The sequence below is a fragment of the Megalobrama amblycephala genome, linkage group LG23 (assembly GCF_018812025.1).
Source record: "Megalobrama amblycephala isolate DHTTF-2021 linkage group LG23, ASM1881202v1, whole genome shotgun sequence".
Lineage (NCBI taxonomy): Eukaryota > Metazoa > Chordata > Actinopteri > Cypriniformes > Xenocyprididae > Megalobrama > Megalobrama amblycephala.
Genome location: NC_063066.1, coordinates 18,046,657 through 18,065,832, shown reverse-complemented (window position 1 = coordinate 18,065,832; position 19,176 = coordinate 18,046,657). Strand labels below are relative to the sequence as shown.

At 36.2% G+C, this 19,176-nt stretch overlaps 1 protein-coding gene across 2 annotated transcripts in view; it reads left to right on the top strand.

Moving 5' to 3' along the window:
* Nucleotides 1-19,176, top strand: part of ldb2a (LIM domain binding 2a) — a 68,165-nt gene that overhangs the window by 8,524 nt on the left and 40,465 nt on the right. For both annotated transcript variants that reach the window (XM_048176327.1, XM_048176326.1), the window contains exon 2: nucleotides 9,253-9,355. In XM_048176327.1, the coding sequence (XP_048032284.1) occupies nucleotides 9,253-9,355 (103 nt within the window). The remainder of the gene's footprint in view (nucleotides 1-9,252; nucleotides 9,356-19,176) is intronic.

Here is a 19,176-nt window from a genome sequence, read left to right as displayed (position 1 = left end):
AATGACAATCATTAGTGACAACTGGAGATTCATCCGTAGTCAAAAGCAAAAGACTTCGGACTGTGGATTGGCTACAGAAACTGAAATCTACAGGTAATGCTAACACACACTAAATACACATAGTCACTCTAAATACACATAGTCACTCAATGCTGATGTTGCTAACATTAACAATTTGAGAACAAAGTATAACAATAATAATAATTTGCATGATTTGACGTGATCCGAGCTCAGCGACTGTTAGATTTAATCACCATTGGCAGTGTGATTGTAATGCTTTTTTTCTCAGTTGGTCAGAACAAAAGTGGCAGACATGATACTTACTTGTTCAGATGATATTTTCTGGTGAAAATTCTTATTTTGGTCATACTTTCAAGACTTAGAATCCGTGATTCTGAAGTACAGTATCCACACTGATGTGGTGACTGACAGCAAACATTAGATTAACCCTCTGGAGTCTTAGGCTGATTTGGGGCTTGGAGAAGTTTTGACATGCCCTGACATTTGTGCTTTTTTCAGTTGTTCATAAACATATAAATAACAAAAGTGTCATTACACTGTATTCAGCACAAACTAGGCTACAATAATATGTGAGGAACATGTATGTACATGTTTGTATTTTTGAAGGAATAATGTTTATGCATGGTTATTGAAAAAACAAAAAACTTAAGTCACTGAAATAAGGCCAAAAAAAGTATATTAAATCTCTGTTCACAAGACTTTTGGGTATTGGAGGTTGTAGACTAGAGTTTTTGCTTCAGAATTATGTAAAAATTATGCTGCCTACTCCTTCATATAAAACAATATATTGATTTAGTTTTTGTAAGACACTTTTTGTCAAGAAACACAGTATGCGTGGAGGCGTGAATCTGCATGAATAATGGGCCATTTACACCTGAGAAGACAAAAGAATCACATAATAATGACCTGAAATGACTTGCATATTAATGAGGCCTTTCAGTCAGGTAGGCTGTGAAAAAAACCCTCTGTAATAATGTCTCAGCTCATCATAAACAGCAATACTGTGAAATATGATTACAATTTAAAATAATGGTATTCTATTATATTCTTTAAAATATAATGTATTTCTGTGATGCAAAGTGTGTGAACAATTGTGTTACCTCTATGGCATTTCATATAGGCTTTTAGCTTAAAAGCATGCACATTTGGAGAAATATTGATGGATTCTTATATATTTATGTCAATTTTCTATACTGAGAAGTAATATTTATTGTCATCACTATAAATGCTGGATACTGTGTTTTCAATTCATACTTGCAGCCGGAGGGCGCTCTCTGTACACCTTTAGTCCACAAATTATTCTAAAGAAGAAGAGGACATTTCAGGAATGGTGTTTTCAATTCATACTTGCAGCCGGAGGGCGCTCTCTGTACACCTTTAGGCCACAAATTCATATAAAGAAGAAAAGGAACTAGGAACTAAAGGCATGTCTTCTAGAGATCGCTAACCATTGCTTTAACATCCAAATAAACACTTTTCAAGACAATAAATACACGATTGAGACGATGAATGCATGTATTGCCTCTGAATTTGCGTCTGAATAGCGCTGGCTCGTGGGCGTGGCCGCATTAGCGGGTAATGAGCTGAATCACAGACTTCTGACATGGCTCTCTTTTCATACAGATTACATAAACACAGAATGTTTGTTTTCGATTTGACTTGCAAGATTTAAAACCTGACATTTCAATGTTTCTTTAGACGTAAGTGTCATTTTTTTTGTCATTAGTATTCATAAGTTACAGTTCATTTTCTGAGAACTATCAGATTGGACTTCGTTCAGAGGGAGAGGAGAGATCACGCATCATGTTAGTTTTCTTTATTTTACAAAAAGCACAACATTGTGTTTTTACTCTGAGTGTACACAAATAAAAGAAGACATTCTATAGTTTCAATTGATATATTACTTATGTCTCTATGACAAGAAATGACGGAGTATTCTAAGTCTGTTTTGCTGCAATGTGAAAAAAATCCTGCAAAACGCGCCGGCGCGTTTTCAGACCTCAGGGAGTTAATCTGCGCTGAGCCATGCCGTTACACAACCCACGTAAAGATGATAATTCCCCAGATAACTGCAATTGTAGGTTTCAAACAGAGATGGTGACAAAGAGGCAAAACTTACAGACTGCAGCTTTAATTAATATCCTAAGCCTGTTGAATTTTAATCTATTTCTGATGCCTAGTTAGACAGGAAGAAGGCATCTGATCATCATCCACTGTAAAACAAAAAAACACTGTTAGGTTTTTATACGTCGCTAGTAGCAGGTAAAACAGTGACGCCATGATAATAAACCAGCATGCAGGAAATCATAAATAATAGTGAAACTGTATGAGTGAAAGAAAATAAAAGAAATTAGAATCTCACTTTATTTGATGCAAACAGCCTCAAACAAAAGGTGTAAAGATTAAGCTTGCAAATTTTAGCAAATCTAGCAACTATTTTATCCAAATGGCTTACATTGCATTTGTTTGAATTAAATAAAATGTGCAGCATTAAAACTGAAATTGAAGTAATTTTTAAAATTTTAGTATTTTAAAATTAAAACAATGAAAATAAAAACAATAGTGAAATTGTTGAAAACGCTGTGCTTGTGTGTATGTGTGGTCTAGCTAAACCCTACAGACATTTTTGACCTTGACCCTGAAATTTTGGACTTTTTTTGGTCCATGAGGAAAACAACTTATAAATCATGTTAAATTATATTTTTTGAAAATGTAAAAAAGCAGAAAGTTTTCTGTGATGGGTAGATTTAAGGGTAAGTTTAGGGTTAGTGAATAGAATATACAATTTGTACATATGAAAATCATTATGTCTAAGTCCCCATCAGTTAGTTGGTGTGTGTGCAGTATGTGTTGTAAAAAGCAGCTGCTATTGTTATTTACCAAGGATATGGGACGTTGTTGTCTCTCTAAGCTCTTGGATCTTCCATAAATCCGAGCTGCTTGGCCCCTGCGGAGCGGTGACTGGGTCGAGAGCCACCATTGGCACATTGATGAATCCCTTTAGACATTCCAATCAATACGGCTTTATCTTCAGGCAGCCCGTGCAGACGCCCATGTTAGTTCACCTGAGGTCCTGAAGGACTGATCGGTGCGCTGTACATCAAAGCTCACTATCAGCTATAGCACGCTAGACAGCTACAATCAGCACTGAAGGCAGGAACCTCTCATTTTCTATGTCAGCTACAGATTACTGATCTATAGCTGACTCTCTCCCTTGGCTGCAGTGTTATATGTCATCTTTATCAAACATGATCTATGTCTCTGAAATGCAGCATCTTTGGTTTATTCCATCAGTCAGTCAAGAGCAAAAAAATAAAATAAAAATTGCGCAACAGGGGTGCACAGATATCACTATAAATGCAAATCACATCGCTAGGGAACTACTGTACAGTATAAGAAATGATCCTATTTAACTGTTAAAAAACCAGTCCTTTCCAACTTTGGCACTTCACATACCTGTACGCAAGTTTGCGGATACTGTTTGCAAGGGCTGGTGAGGCATTAAATAGGGTTAATTAGTGCAAATGGGCGATCAGATTTCCTATCGATTGTGACAATGCAGATTGCCTTGCAGATAAATGAAATCCTATAACTCTGAGTCCTGCTGCAGATACTGATAATGCTGTTAGCGGCCATTAATGCTCTTCCGTAATTAGCTTATATCAGAGTAATTAAAACAATGACAGTGTAAAGTAATTATGTTGCATGCTAACTCAATATTTCATCCATGTTATCTCAACCTATATGCTCAATATCTTGGTTTCTCAGTATAATGGAGGACCCTTTCACCATTTTTGAACATGCAAGTCATTGTCTTCATTATGTACTGAAGTGATTTCATGGTATGTCTTTGCTGATTGTGATTTACAAGACGGCTAAGATAGAGATAAAATATTAATTGTATTTATTATGCTTTTTATGATATTCTCACTCTTTAAACGCTTTAAAAATCTGCAATAAAAATACAAATAAATAAAAATATACAAATAAAAGTTATTATTATTAATGACATTGATCACCCATTTGCAGGTTTACTATTTAAAATAACTGTTTTCTGTTGTAATGTATTTTAAAATGTAATTTATTCCTGTGATGGCAAAGCTGAATTTCCTTCAGCGTCACGTGATTCTTCAGAAATCATTGTAATATGCTGATTTGGTGCTCAAGAAACATTTCTTAGGAAAATGGTTGTGCTGATTAATATATTTGTAGAAACTGATACATTCATTCAGGATTCTTTGATGAATAGAAAGTTCAAAAGAACAGCATTTACTTGCAATAAAATCTTTTGTAACAGTGTGAAGATACTGTCACTTTTGATCAATTAAATTTCTCCTTTTCTTTAAAAAAAAGTCTTACTGACCCAAAACTTTTGAACGGTAGTATATATAGTAGTGGGGGTTTTATTAATTAAAAACCCCACTACATAGTGTTTGTTATGGTCCAGTCTAAAAAGACTACTTAAAATACTACTTCATCATTGTTATTCACTAAGACCTAACCTGAGGTCAAAGGTCATCGGTGCTGAAGAGGTCATTGGTGGTGACTGTACAGCACTGATGGATCCCCTTGCGGGCCATTGACCCTAGCATCAGGAAGATGTTGGAGTTGAGGAGATCAATGAACACTCAAAGAGAGCAGTCAACACCTGCTGATACAAACACTGTTTGATAAGCTCAGCTCAAGAGTACCCATCAATGAGCTGCAAAGAGATATTGAACTGTAAGAGAGCTCAGAGAGTGGTGGGATATCAATCAAAACTACATTGTAATGCGATATGGCTGAAAAGGAGATGAGACTGACCAAGGATACAGGCCAACAAGGTCTGTTTTTCAGACCTAAAAGGGAGAGAAAGAGAAAAAGAGACAGTGATTTGTAGTTGAGTTGACAATAACGATTAATCGATTTTAATCAAATTTTATTTTGACCAATATCAATACATAAATCCCAAGATTGCCATGCTGTTGATGCATGAACAAAACTAAACTAAATATTTGTAGCATTCATCCCATATAATAATCACAATAAGCTTTGTGCTTTTATACATTTTATATAAAACAAATTCTCAGCTTTCAAATTCTGTCAATAAAATTCAAATAATAAAGCTTTAATGTGGCATGACAAATCACTGTAGCTCCCCAGTTCAAGCGGTATGTGAACAGATCACCTCTTCCTCATTACTACTAGTTATCGGAAGGTATGTTGAAAAAGACAATACAACTTCCTGAAATGTATATGAGCTCTTATGTAATCCTTGAATTTGTGTTTCACCTGCAGAGAGATGTCAATAAAACAGCTTGTGAACAATATGTCACATACAGTAATGTTACATTTACCTCAGAAAAACCCATGACCATAGTTTGTTAGCTTGAAAAAAAAAAAAAAAACTCTCAGGGAAAATTTTAATAAATATATCCATTAGATTACATATTCATTATATTAACATGTTAGTGATGTCACATTTATTGAATGTTTGAATAAATCTGTCATGAAAAGCTTTAAGTTAAAGTTATGACAGCCACCATTTAATGTTTTTATTGCAACAATGAATTGGAAAAGAACCATAAAAAAAGTTTATATAGACTATATAAAGGGTTAGTTCACCCAAAAATGAAAATTATGTCATTAATGACTCACCCTCATGTCGTTCCACACCCATAAGACCTCCGTTCATCTTCGGAACACAGTTTAAGATATTTTAGATTTAGTCCGAGAGCTTTCTGTCCCTTCGTTGAAAATGTATGTGCAGTATACTGTCCATGTCCAGAAAGGTAATAAAAACATCATCAAAGTAGTCCATGTGACATCAGTGGGTTAGTTAGAAGTTTTTGAAGCATCGAAAATACATTTTGGTCTAAAAATAACAAAAACTACAACTTTATTCAGCATTGTCTGAATCCTTTCCATTGAATTGATTCCATTGAATCCTTTCATCTGTCGGCGTTGGTAATGCACTTTTACGTCATTGTTTTTGGCGATTAGGACATCCGCGACATGCACACTTACGCACCATTTTAAAAAATATAGTAATACCAAAATACAAACAATGTAGAATAGCTTGAATACAGCGTGCGTCTCCCTCAGACTGTAAACGAAGCTCGGGCACAGCGGATAACACGTCAGCAGCGTCACTGCGGAGTCGTGAACCCGGATTGACAACAGACCCGGAAGAGAATACAATGCTGAATAAAGTCGTAGTTTTTGTTATTTTTGGACCAAAATGTATTTTCGATGCTTCAAAAACTTCTAACTAACCCACTGATGTCACATGGACTACTTTGATGATGTTTTTATTACCTTTCTGGACATGTATATGTATACCGTACAAACATTTTCAGTGGAGGAACAGAAAGCTCTCGGACTAAATCTAAAATATCTTAAACTGTGTTCCGAAGATGAACGGAGGTCTTACGGGTTTGGAATGACATGAGGGTGAGTCATTAATGACATAATTTTCATTTTTGGGTGAACTAACCCTTTAAATGTTAGTCTACAGCATAACATTTGAGTGTTATTATATTGAATTTGAAAAATTGAATTTGAACTTATTCATTTTAACCTTTAATATTATAGTAATGTACCAAATGACAGTGTTCCCTGTACAGTTTGCATCATAGTTTGAATCAACTTGGGAATCAGAATCTAACTGATTCATGAAATCTGTTAATACCCAGCCCTAGTGATTAGAGAAAAGGAAGGTTGTTTTAACCTCAAAGATTTGTCAGTTCACAAGAGGCCAATATGGGGAAAAGGGTAAAAATGAATTAAAGCAGGATTATCTGATGAAGTCATGCATCCTGCTAAATGTGACTACATGTTTATTCACACACATCCACTCATACACAAGTGCAAAGCAAGGAAAAGAGTGTTAGCCAAAACTGTGTGTGTGTCCTGGGTGATAGCTCTGTGCTAATAACCAGCTGTGTTGGACAGCATCAGCCTTCTGCCTTATTGAATGGAAAAACAATCAAAGGTGTCAAAACTGATCATTCACTTACAGTGACTAAGACGGCAGGTTGTAATAGGGTACTGACTCACTCCCAAAACACTGAGCAGGCAAGACCGTTTCCTCTGCGCTGGAAAACAGCGCTTCTCGAATACAAGACTCAGGAGTAAAGGTCTCCAGGGTCGGCCACTATGCAATGTGACGCTGCCTGAAGTCGACAGCCCTAATTGTAAACATCTGAGAGGGCTTGTGATCTGTCACCAGGCAACATCGGCTAGATGGCAACGTTGGCCTAAACGACGTCTGTTAGAATCAGAGCTCTGTCAATCACAGGATGCCGTGGAGTCTAATTTTACATACGCTGAGGATGTTCGCAGCTAGCGTGCCCATCTGATAGAGTGGCCTTAATTTAATTCAAGTGAATTAGTAAATCTTTCCATTAGCCGTGGATTTGGAGTTTCTAGGTGCCCTGAATGTACATTATTTATAATGAATTTGTTGTTATTGTCGACTTTTAATAACAGCGCACCGGTGCCCTCTACACAACCAGTTTTTAATTAAGAAAAAATCTTGCTATTATAAGCTCTAAGCTCATGTAATTTGAATGCTAGATGGTCGCAAAATGAGCTTTTAAAGTGGTCATGAACTGTATTTTTTGTTTTGTTATTATTTTATAATGTTCTCTGAGGTCCACTTATAATGTTGCCATGATTTGTAGATCATAAAACATCCTAATTTAGATGTAATAGGCTATTTTACATCCTGTTTTGACCTTCTCGTTCGAACACTCAGTTTTGATGGTCGTGCCTCATTCAAGACTAAAAAGTAAACACCCGCTGCTATGATTGGTAACAGTTTTGCATATTAAAATCATTTTCAATTTAGTCTTTCATCACACTATGACATAATAATGTGACAAAATCAGCAACAAGTTGTTTTCTGAGCTTGGTTTCAATAAAAGCTGTTTTTGGACTAACAAGGAAGTTTTGAGCTCTGGAACTTAGAGGATATTTTTATTGTTAAATGACCACTTATATGTCAAAAGATCAAGGGAAATTTGATTTCTCAATTCATGACCCCTTTAAGAGAAAGGAGGGAAACATCAGGGAAGGTAGGTTCCTCTAAACTGATGCTCTCGTGATCGCACGAAAGCAAGCGTCTGTGTTTATTACTTATTAATTATAATTAAAAATTAAAAACAGAAACATGTCCGTGTATGATTATATTAATTTTGAACTAAACAAATTCTATTTATAAAAAAAAAAAAAACAAACATATAAAGTAGTGACCAAAAGTGATGTCCAGCCTCGGAAAATTGACATCTTCACCCCTGTATTCAAATAGTATTAAAAATTTGGGTCCCACTTTATATTAAGTGGCCTTAACTACTATGTACTTACATTTAAATTAATCATACAATGCACTTATTGTGTACATACATGCTTTTACATTGTACTTATATTTTAAAAACACCTGCATGTAATTACATCTGTAATTAATTTATGTAATTACATTTATAATTACACTGTTGACCCATCCCTTACCCCTTAACCCACCCTCAAACCTACCCATACTAACAAACCTGTCCCTAACCTTACCCGTATCCCACCTCAATAGCAGCAAAAGTGTTTTGCAATTCAATATGAACCCAATAAGTACATTTTACTTATTTTTTGATGTAAGTACATAGTAGTTAAGGCCACTTAATATAAAGTGGGACCAACATTTGTTACATTTTGTAAGCATATTGTGTAGTTTTGCTGGGAATCAATTTTTTATTTGTAACAATGCAGTGAAACATGCAAAATTTTATGGACATAATTTTTTTTTGCAAAGAAATGATGTGCAAATATGTGCAAAAACAAGAGAGAACCAATGAAATGTTAATAATTATGTTGTAGTCGGTGTATGTTTCTTCCTGTGAGCTTATTGTTTTTCTATGCATTTTTTTGCATAGTAAAATAAAACCTGTAGCTGTAGTTTTTTTGCCAAATCATTTTAGAAAATACATACCTTAACCAAGTTTAGTGTTTTGTAACTCCTTCATATTTACATTTTTTTTTTAAATATAAAATATTTTCCTCATATTTTTGTGGTTTCATTTAAAAAATTGTACTGACCCCAAACTTGAATAGTAATGTATACAAAATCCAAAAACGAGTGGAGCTATACACAAAATATTACATTTTTCTCTCACATTCTACTCCTTTCAAAAAGAATTAGACAAAGATTGAGAAACCATATAATTAACTCCTATTAATTAACCGTGACTCCTTCTTCCCCAGGAGAGTGATAGTCTGTGGTGGGATGCGTTTGCTACAGAGTTCTTTGAAGAGGATGCTACATTGACCCTCTCCTTCTGCTTGGAGGACGGACCAAAAAGATACAGTAAGACTTAAGCCTTTATCTCGTGCCATGTTGCCTTGTCTGCAATTGTACTTGTACTAGTGCCAGTTCAAAAACAAGTTTGAGAGTACATGATTGTGATATTGTGTCTATGTAGTCTGAAAATGAAGAGAACTTTGATTCGACTTAACCCGCCAGTTCCAGATCTTACTGACTTTTATTGGTCTTCCGGGAAACAAGTTTTCAGAAACTGCCCCTAAACGTCATATAAAAACAACACTGGTGTTAATCACCTTCCATGTCATTTCGAGAACTATTCTAACAATAAGAAAGTTATTGTTTGCAGTGAGCTCCCTAATGTAGTTTTGGCAGTATTTGTTAAAGCTCTGCTCTTTTTCTAAAGCTCTTTTTTTTTTCTCTTCTGCGCACTTTCCCTATCTGTCTTTCTCTCTGATGATTTGAGCTGTGTTGTCTGTCCTTATTGAGTTCTCTGCTTTTGGTTAGTCATGCAGAACACTCTGCCTGTTGCAAAGAACGAGTGAGTCAAACATTGACTGAAGCCCCCTCCCTTCCCAGGGGTCTTTGTAGTGCTGATAGATTCAGAAATATATACTTTTATTATGCAAAATGAATATGCCATTCGACTGTGGGCAGTGTTACAATAGCTGCAGCTTTATCCTATTTTCAAGACACGGCAGTTTATTTTTCTTCATTTTGTGCAGTTTGAATAGTTTTAATTGAACAAAGATGTAAAATTCAAACACTAAAATGTTTAATTAGTCATTTTAGATGTCTTTTCCCCAACGAATAACAGTCAATGTAGTTTCAAAGGGTTTTTTGTATGTTAATTCTACATTGCAGAAAGTAATGTTTTGTAATCCTCAAATACAGCGTTTAAAAGTGGAAAGACCAAAATCTTGCATGGACTCCAGAGGCCCATAGGGAACCAATCCCCCATATCGATTGAAGGGGGAGTTCAGTCCGTCTCTTGTGACAGCTCATCTTTAGTCTTCAGAAATGACTCCTCTTAGTTTCAGGCGCAAACATACCCTCACTCCATCACTGTCACACACACACACACACACGCAAGCACTGCATACTACGTTTGCTTTGGCCCTTTATACATTTCTCGATCCTCACTCCACCAAGAATCATTACAGATTTTCTGCTTCGGTATAGTCTCACATCTGTATGCTTGTTTATCCTTGCTTGTCTTTGACATGTTTACAGTAATCACTGTTCAGGATTTATTGAGTAATTCATTCCTCTGTTTTACATTTCAAGACATCAGATCAAAGATAATCTAATCCAATTTTTTTGTTCACCATGTCCTGATTTAAAGTATTTAACTGTTTATGAATTATTTATTCAAAATAAGGTCATATCGCACACATCCTGTTTCTTATTTTTAATGCACTCCCTGGAATACTTGATTCTGTGGTCAGATGTTTTCTATTAAGTCCACTAACCTGTGTAATTGATTTGTTGTCCCAGGTAACCTTAGCAGAAACTTTAAGATAATCAACAAGTAAACTAATAAAATAATTGAATCTTAAATCAACATGTACAGTAATTTGTTTATTTGGTAAGTAGATGGAAAAAAAAAAAAAAACAGGATAATGTACTGTCAGCAGCCAGTCATTATTGCAAATAAGCCTTAAATAAGTAATAAGGACTCTGGTTGTACATATGTTTTGTTCTTCTAACCTTAAATTTGATGTCATACTGTATTCATTTATATATTATGTTATTAAAATAAATACGAACAATTTCAAGAAAACCAAATGCAAGATAAAACCATATCTTTACTGAAAAATAACAAAGAACTCCAAACATTTTGGTCACAGCATGACCTTCTTCAGTTCAGAATGCATACATGATGGGACTTAGTTTATTCATCTAAGTTTAAGTTTTTCACTCATTTATTTTTCTAAATGTTTATAGTTCCTCTGATGCCCTTTCACATTGCATGTTAACAGATGTTTTAAATAAGAAAGGCTCCTAATGGTTGTTCAACCTTAAATGGCGATAGTTGAATAAATAAAATGAAAGGCTTAACATGATGGTTAAAGAAATGCTGCGTAGTTATAAAAACCCTCAGGAGATTCCTTCAATACTGAGAAATCTCCTCAAACCATCCCCAAACATTTGAAAAAAATCCCTTACAAGCAGAAAAACAGGGCATTGACATTTAAGATGCAAGGACTTTGCACTTATATTCACAAACATGTACAATGTAAGATGTGGGCATTATTTCACCACAGTACCATTGTGTATGGATGGATAATGGATAGATTATTGAAATGCATTAGTTTAAATGGCCTCACTTTCTCTGACTCTTTTCTTTCAATCCTATTCTCCAGGACTGAAGCTTAGGTCTGTCTTTTTATTCTAGTTCACTCTCATTTCTTGTCTCCTCAAAAGATTTGTTTCTCTGTATTTGTTTAACGTTATTATATGTTTACATCTATTTTAGTAAAAATTATTTAATAAAAGCATAATAAAATAATTTATAAATAATACATCTATAACATATTTTACCCAATATTATTGAATACTATTTTTAGAATGTGTCATTAGCTTAGTGACATTAGTTCACATCAAACTCCACTGAAATCAATAGTGGGTCAAGTCCCCAGTGTGCTTCACGCAAGAGTGTGGAGCATGGAGCTGCTGCCATGTAGTCCGTTCCAAATCAGTCATTTATGCGTTTCCATTTCAGTTAGGACTTGAAGGCAGTTGCCTATGCTATAGTATGTAGGTTACAGACAGCAACTTGCTTGGCTTTTGGAATAGGACTTATGTGACTTATGTGAGTTCATTTAAAATATATCACCATATATATAACCTGAACCTTCAAATGAACATTTTAGCTCATTGAGCTGCAGAACCTAAACCTGAACAGAAGACCATTACTGATACTATAAGCTATTTCTTTTCTTTTTTCTTTTTTTTAGCTGATTCCTGAAATACTGTGAAGTGCTTTAGTTTAGTTTTTTCTTCACATCTCTCCTCATGGACATTATTAGCAGGGGAATAATTAATATCTGATCTAAAACACTGTTCTTGTTTTGGGTTGAGGCAAGGCGAGGCGAATTTCAAAGCGTGATGCAATGCCCCTGCAACTATGACACTCTAGAAAACTTCCACCACTGAACTGCACCACTTCATCAGACAAAAACAAACAAACCAAAGATGTATTTATTTGCAGATTTGGATGAAGACAGCTAGAATCTTCTTTGCCATTGCTTTAAGCCGAGTTCAGACTGCACGATTTTAGCCCCAATTTTAGCCCCAATTTTGGCTCGCCGACAGGTTTTGAGAAATCACCGACAAATGCCCGAAATCACAGGCAAATCGGTGCTCGTTCACGCGAGTGACAATCACGCAGTGTGAATGAGCAAAGACGCGATCTAAGAGAATCGCCGACGAGTCGCCGACGCCCGTGAGATATTTGGCATGCTAAATATCTGGACCTGTCGGCGATTCAAAATCCTGCTGTGTGAAAAGTGTTCTGACTGAAAACTACATCGGCGATGACCGACAGCCAATGAGAGAGCAAGATACAGAGCAGCGGGGAGTTCAGGGAGGAGTTATAGACCACAATATCAGCAAGCATGGCTTCGTTTCAGATAAACATTACAATTATACAAAACAAAAACAAAGCACAAACATTTGCTTGACCATCCGCAACAGCAGCACATTGAAAAGTTATGTATTTAGTTCCAACTCTCGTTGCAGAACACACAATCCACAGTCTCCCCAACCATATCCTCCTCCATATTCTTCTTTTATTTATGTTGTTTTCGCTGCAAATCAGCACACAGGCAATTCATATTTCAAGCTTCTTGCGGACTACTATTTTTAATAATAATCCCACCGTGTGTCTCAATCAGCTCCCTAGTTCAGCAGTCAGGGCACTGATCAGGGTATCAGCCGCATTCACTTTCATTATATACTGATTCACGACCTAGGGAGCTAGGGAGCTGATTGAAACGCAGGACCAGTCTCACGTGAGAACTCCGGTCTTGAACGCGTGATATCGCGTTGTTTCCTTGTCACGTCTCGCGTGTGTTTGGTTGTGAAACGTAGTTTGCGTGCCAGACAGAGTTGTCGGCGATTCTTCCTATTGTAAAGTCATGCAGTTTGAAACCCTCTGTCGCCGATCCATCGTGCAATTTGAACACAGCAGCGACTGAATGCTGGCCAAGATAGTCATGCAGTGTGAAAAGAACAGTGACCCGACTACTTTGAAAATCGTGCAGTCTGAACTCGGCTTTAGAATGAGATCTGACGTCTCAATGATTCAGTGTCAATTCAAGTCAAAAAGCTGAGGACATTAGACTCATTAATCAGGTTTGAATTAAACATATTACAAGCCCCAGTAAAGTTTCACAGATAAATCTCGAAGAAGATCACATTTACTGACCCAAGAAACCGTTTTGGAGGGCTGAAATGCCATGTGTCTATGCCAGGGGTGGGGAACGTTGATCCTGAAGGGCCACTGTCCTGCAGAATTTAGCTCCAACCCTGAAAAAAACACTCACCTGCCTGTAACTTTAGTAATCCTGAAGACCTTGATTAGCTTCAGGTGTGTTTAATTAGGGTTGGAGCTAAACTCTGCAGGACAATGGCCCTCCAGGATCAACGTTCCCCACCCCTGGTCTATGCAGTTGCACAGACGTGTACCAATCAGGCTTCAGGATTCTGAGGAAAAGTTTTTCCCTCATAAGTGAACTGACACAATGTGAGTGAACCATATCAAAAGGGAACCTAAGTATATCGATGCTTTGGGAAACGCAGCCCAAAACCAGCGATGCCAGATTTGCAAATGCAACTCTTTTGAGTCGGTTCCTTTATATGTATTGGTCATGTAGGTTAGTGATTCAGTCTAAATGATTTGAACAACTCACTCATGGACTGAATCGTTTGGAGTGGTTTCTCACTTGGTTAAACTGTAACATATGGAAGCTTGTTTCAGCCACTGAATAAAAAATAAAAAAGGTAATTGCGACTTTTTATCTCGCAATTCTGAATTTTTCTCTCTCAGAGATATAAACTCACAATTGCATGTTAAAAACTCAGAATTGTGTTTATATCTCGCAATTCTGAGTTTATAACATGCGATTACGAGTTATAAAGTCAGAATTATGAATTATTAAGTCAGAATAGATATAAACTTGCTAAGAAATAAGATAAAATTCTAAGAAAAAGTATTTTTTCCTTTAGAATTGGAGTTTATTAGTGATCGACCGATATTAATTTTTTATAACCGATACCGATACCGATTATTTGCATGTTTATGTACCTGATAACCGATATTTATTTACTGTTATACTTCTGTTTTTGACAATTATTACAACACAAATGAGCTGAACAAACCATTTTATTTATAACAATCACTCCCTCCTTGCATACAAAAAAAAACTTTATATTTATTAACTAAATAATGGTTATGTAGTAAATCAAATGATTATGTAATCTAGGGTGTTTAAACGAGATAATCTTGTCAAAAATTTCATGCAGTGGCCATGCTTGAGGCTTCCTGATCATCAACCCATTCAGGTGCTGAGCAATATGAACGAACTTTTTTTTCCGAGACTATATAAAGTTAAACAGCACTTGTCAGTTGGCATTTTATGATCTAAATTTAATCTAACGTTAAATCATGAAATGCCAACTGACAAAGTGCTGTTTGACTATAACTTAATCAACCGCGATCGCGCATGGAGATAATAAATAATTAATTTCCACAAAGCGGTAGGCTATATTTATATGTGTATTAGCGAAATAATTGTTATGTAGTAAATGATAATATAATCTAGGGTGTTTAAACAAGAAGAACGAGAAAAAAGTCCGAATTGTGCATTTTTACCTCGCAATTGTGAGTTTATAACTCTCAGTTCTGACTTTATTTCTAGCAATTGTGCATTTATATCACAATTCTGACATTATAACTCACAATTATGAGTTTACATTTTCCATCAAACAGTATCAAAACACCAACAGTGCACAATGTACAGTGTAAATTTTATGGTAGGACTATATGGTAAGATTTATGTTATGTATTAATGTACCATGGTGCATCTGGTAACCTCACTGTACCGTTAAGGTACGCTGTTTTTAAAGGTGCTTTATGTAAGAATGACAGCTAGTGGTTTAAATGGGTACTGATTCCCCGCCCCCTCCTCCTCGGACTCGACACTCTCGTGGGTTGCCATTTTGAAGACACGCAACAGGAGCAATCTTAATTGACACTGGAAGGCAAGGAGACTTGTCACTGTAAGATAATTAGTTGATTTATTGTTTTATGATGAGTTGATATTGCGTTTTAATATGCTCCCATTCATACAGATTTTTAGATGGATGCTGAGGCTTTTTAGGTCGGGTAGAATCTTCGATCTCTGACCCAATTTGTTCGCTGGCTTCCATGGCTTCAATTCGCTGCATGCGTTTACCACATCCCGCCAACCCGGGGTGGCGATAATACTATTGGGTAAATTGGCAACGTGTGGTCTTGCAAAGACCGAAACAAAAACAGAAATTCCGACACGGAAAGCAAATTTCAAAGTAAAATAACTGGCTGTAGCAATGGTTTTCAGAGAAACAAGTATGTGAACTCAGCATGTTTAATAAATATCTGCTAACATATTATGGTATTTTTATGCTTTAGTACAGTCAAAAACTTACATAGAGCACCTTTAACTTGTGCTGTCATTGGGTGTTTTGATGATGGTTTGTAGCTCGAAGGTATTTTACACAATAGGAGTAAAGAAGAAAATGAGTTTGATGAAATTTTGCTAATGTGACCACACTTCTACTGAGAACAGGTAGTACAGAATAAGGTGGCAGCCGTTCCCACAGTACTCATTCTTTCATTTAAAAACGGAACTGAATGCATTTTTAAAATTTGAAAAAAAAAAAAAAACAGCGAGATGCAACCATGAAAGATGTCAGTCTGCATGTGTACATAGACACGTCCTTTAATAAACACTGATAAGTCAGACAGACAAACCTGATTGCAAAATGGATTGATATGGACTGTAAGGCAGTGATAGGCTTATGTTCAATGATATGGAAATGACAAGCAACATACTGACTTTTAAAGTGACTTATAATATCTTTCACTGCCAGAAAAAGGTTTTTGAATTATCTTCATTTGGGGGCTTTTATCAGCAAATATAAATATGAATATTATGAATATGAATATTAAAATACTATTAATTTTATTTATCAGGCAGAAACCTTGTGTCTCCATATTTCGTCATTTTTATTTTTTGCCATAAATCATTACTATTGGTCACCACCCGACAGCGATGACATGATTCATTTGATGAAACATTTTCAATTAATTGCCAGTCCTAGATTAAATAAACCTTTCACACTTTTTGAATCTATTGTTTAAGATGACTTATGAAGGAAAACACAGCAAAGAGAGACAGAGCGAGCTGTGATTGACAGTGTGGGGGGTTGAGCAGGCTCAGCTGCAGTCCGGCGCTAGCAAAGACACAGGTCTCCGATGACTGACAGCCCAAGTTTCAAAACAACCTCGAGATGGTCTCTGTGTGTTTTTATACGAGCGCTCTCGTATGGTGTATCTGCAGGTTTGGATTAATACCGTTAAGATTACAGAGATGTTAAATGCATCTGTGCTCTGGATGAAAACGTGTGTATGTCTAATGGCATTGTTTCCCAACATATGTGTGGGCAGCAGGAAACGAGAACAGCTGTGTGATAGGATGGGTGTTTCTCTGCTCTTCCTGCTGTCTCTCTTCCTAACTCCTTATTCAATAACAAAACAATATTGACTGTACTGTCTGTGTTATTTCACCTCCGGATCAGCATCAGATTGGTTCCTGAGTACGCGAGAGTATGTGTCAGTGTGTGCCTGATGCATGCGCAGCCATACAAGATACGCACATGTGCATTCTGCTCTAACCTCATATTAATGCAGATACAGAAAATGTGTGTTCCTGAAAATTAGTCAATCATGTCATCAGGTAACAGGTTGAGTGTTTACTGTGTCATTATTGCTCTCTGAAATGAGCAGGGCACTGTTATTGTTACTATGTGTGTGTGTTTTACCCAGGAATGGGGGCAGAAATGCGGTCACAATGTACGGTAGATTCTGTAAATACAGAGTCATGAAAAAATTAGGAGTTATGAGGGGCCTGGTGCACTTTTGAGCCCAGAACCTTCCAGAAAGTCAACATGGCCCATGCATAATGAACGTGAGATGCTCTCTTCTTATACTCTCAGAGACCGTATGGAAGGGACACACAAGCTTTGGCAAGTAGTTTGTAGACGTACACAAACTCTCACAGAGACACATAGCTAGCTATATTGATAATGCATGCATTTGGTTGGGCTCTTTTATAATGGACTAATGTAAAACTAATGGATGGAGGATATATGTGTGTGTGTCATCAGGACATTAAATGTTTATGTAGCTCTGTTTCCCCTCCTCACCGCTGTTATGTGCTGAATGCGGACTGAGGTCAACCCCCAGCATCTTGTTTTCTCCCTCTTTTTGTGTTTTCTGCTGATGTTCCCAAAGTCCCGTTCCCCCCATTGACTAAAACATATCTCTACTCATGCCCACCTTCAGCAAGGGAGGTTGATGGTGTTCTAATCAGACTTCTTCATTAACTTAAGTAACTGGTCAATCAATGTCACAAGCCATATACACACTATAGATATTAAGATATAGAGGTTCCCTTTCGAGTGAACATTGATGCCGCATTTTTGCATTGACAGCGTCTTGTTCTCATTGTCAGGGAACCGGGTTATATACATAAACCTAAGACATTTAAAAAAAAGAAAGATTTGTTCTTTATCATTCAAAAGTTTTTTTTATGTCTTTGAAGTCTCTTATGCTCACCAAGGCTTCATGTATTTGATCAAAAATACAGTAAAAACAGTAATATATACGGAAATATTATTGCAATTTAAAATAATTATTTTCTTTTTAAATATATTTTAAAATATAATTTATTCCTTTCAACAGCCATTATTTCAATATTCAGGGTCACTGGATCCTTCAGAAATCATTCTAATATGCTGATTTGGTGCTGAAGAAACAATTCCTAATATTATCAATGTTGAAAACAGTTGTGCTACTTAATATTTTTGTGAAAACTGTAATGCATTTTTATTTCAAGATTTTTTGATGAATAGAAAGTTTAAAATAACAGATTTTTTTTTTAAAAAAGAAATCTTTTGTAACATTATAAATGTCTTCCCTATCACCTTTGGTCAAATTAATGCATCATTGCTGAATAAAAGTATTAATTTCACATATGATCAATTATTTGGTGCTTAAAATTCATTAAAAGCAAGTAAAATAAGCATTAATCGGGTACTAAAGGAACCAGATTTGTTACATTCCTTAACCCTTTATCTTTGTCATTTTTTGACCCTCCTTCCATCCTACCCTCATTTTCTATCGATCTCATCTTCATCTAACCATTCTATCTCCTATTCTACCTCATGTGAGGCATTGTTCCGGTAGGCCCAGTGTTAGGTGCACGCAGCAGTAAAGACAGAGGTTATTTATACAAACCCAGCAAGGAAACTTCCCTCCCACTTCATAATTCACTCACGAAGAATGAGAGGGTGGTGTTGGATTGATTGTGGCACAAAGTGAGGAATTACCTCTTGGAACAAGACTTCCCACGTCCTTTTTATCAGCGGTGGAGACAAGGCCATATCTAAGCATCATCCTGAGCCCAGCAGAGGGCTAAGAGAGGCTTAAATGCTGACAGTGACACAGATAGAGGTTTCAAGAGTCCTGTGGTGTGACAGAAATAATGGAGATGTTTCTGACACATGGAATACTTGAAGAGATTGTCTTAGATCACATT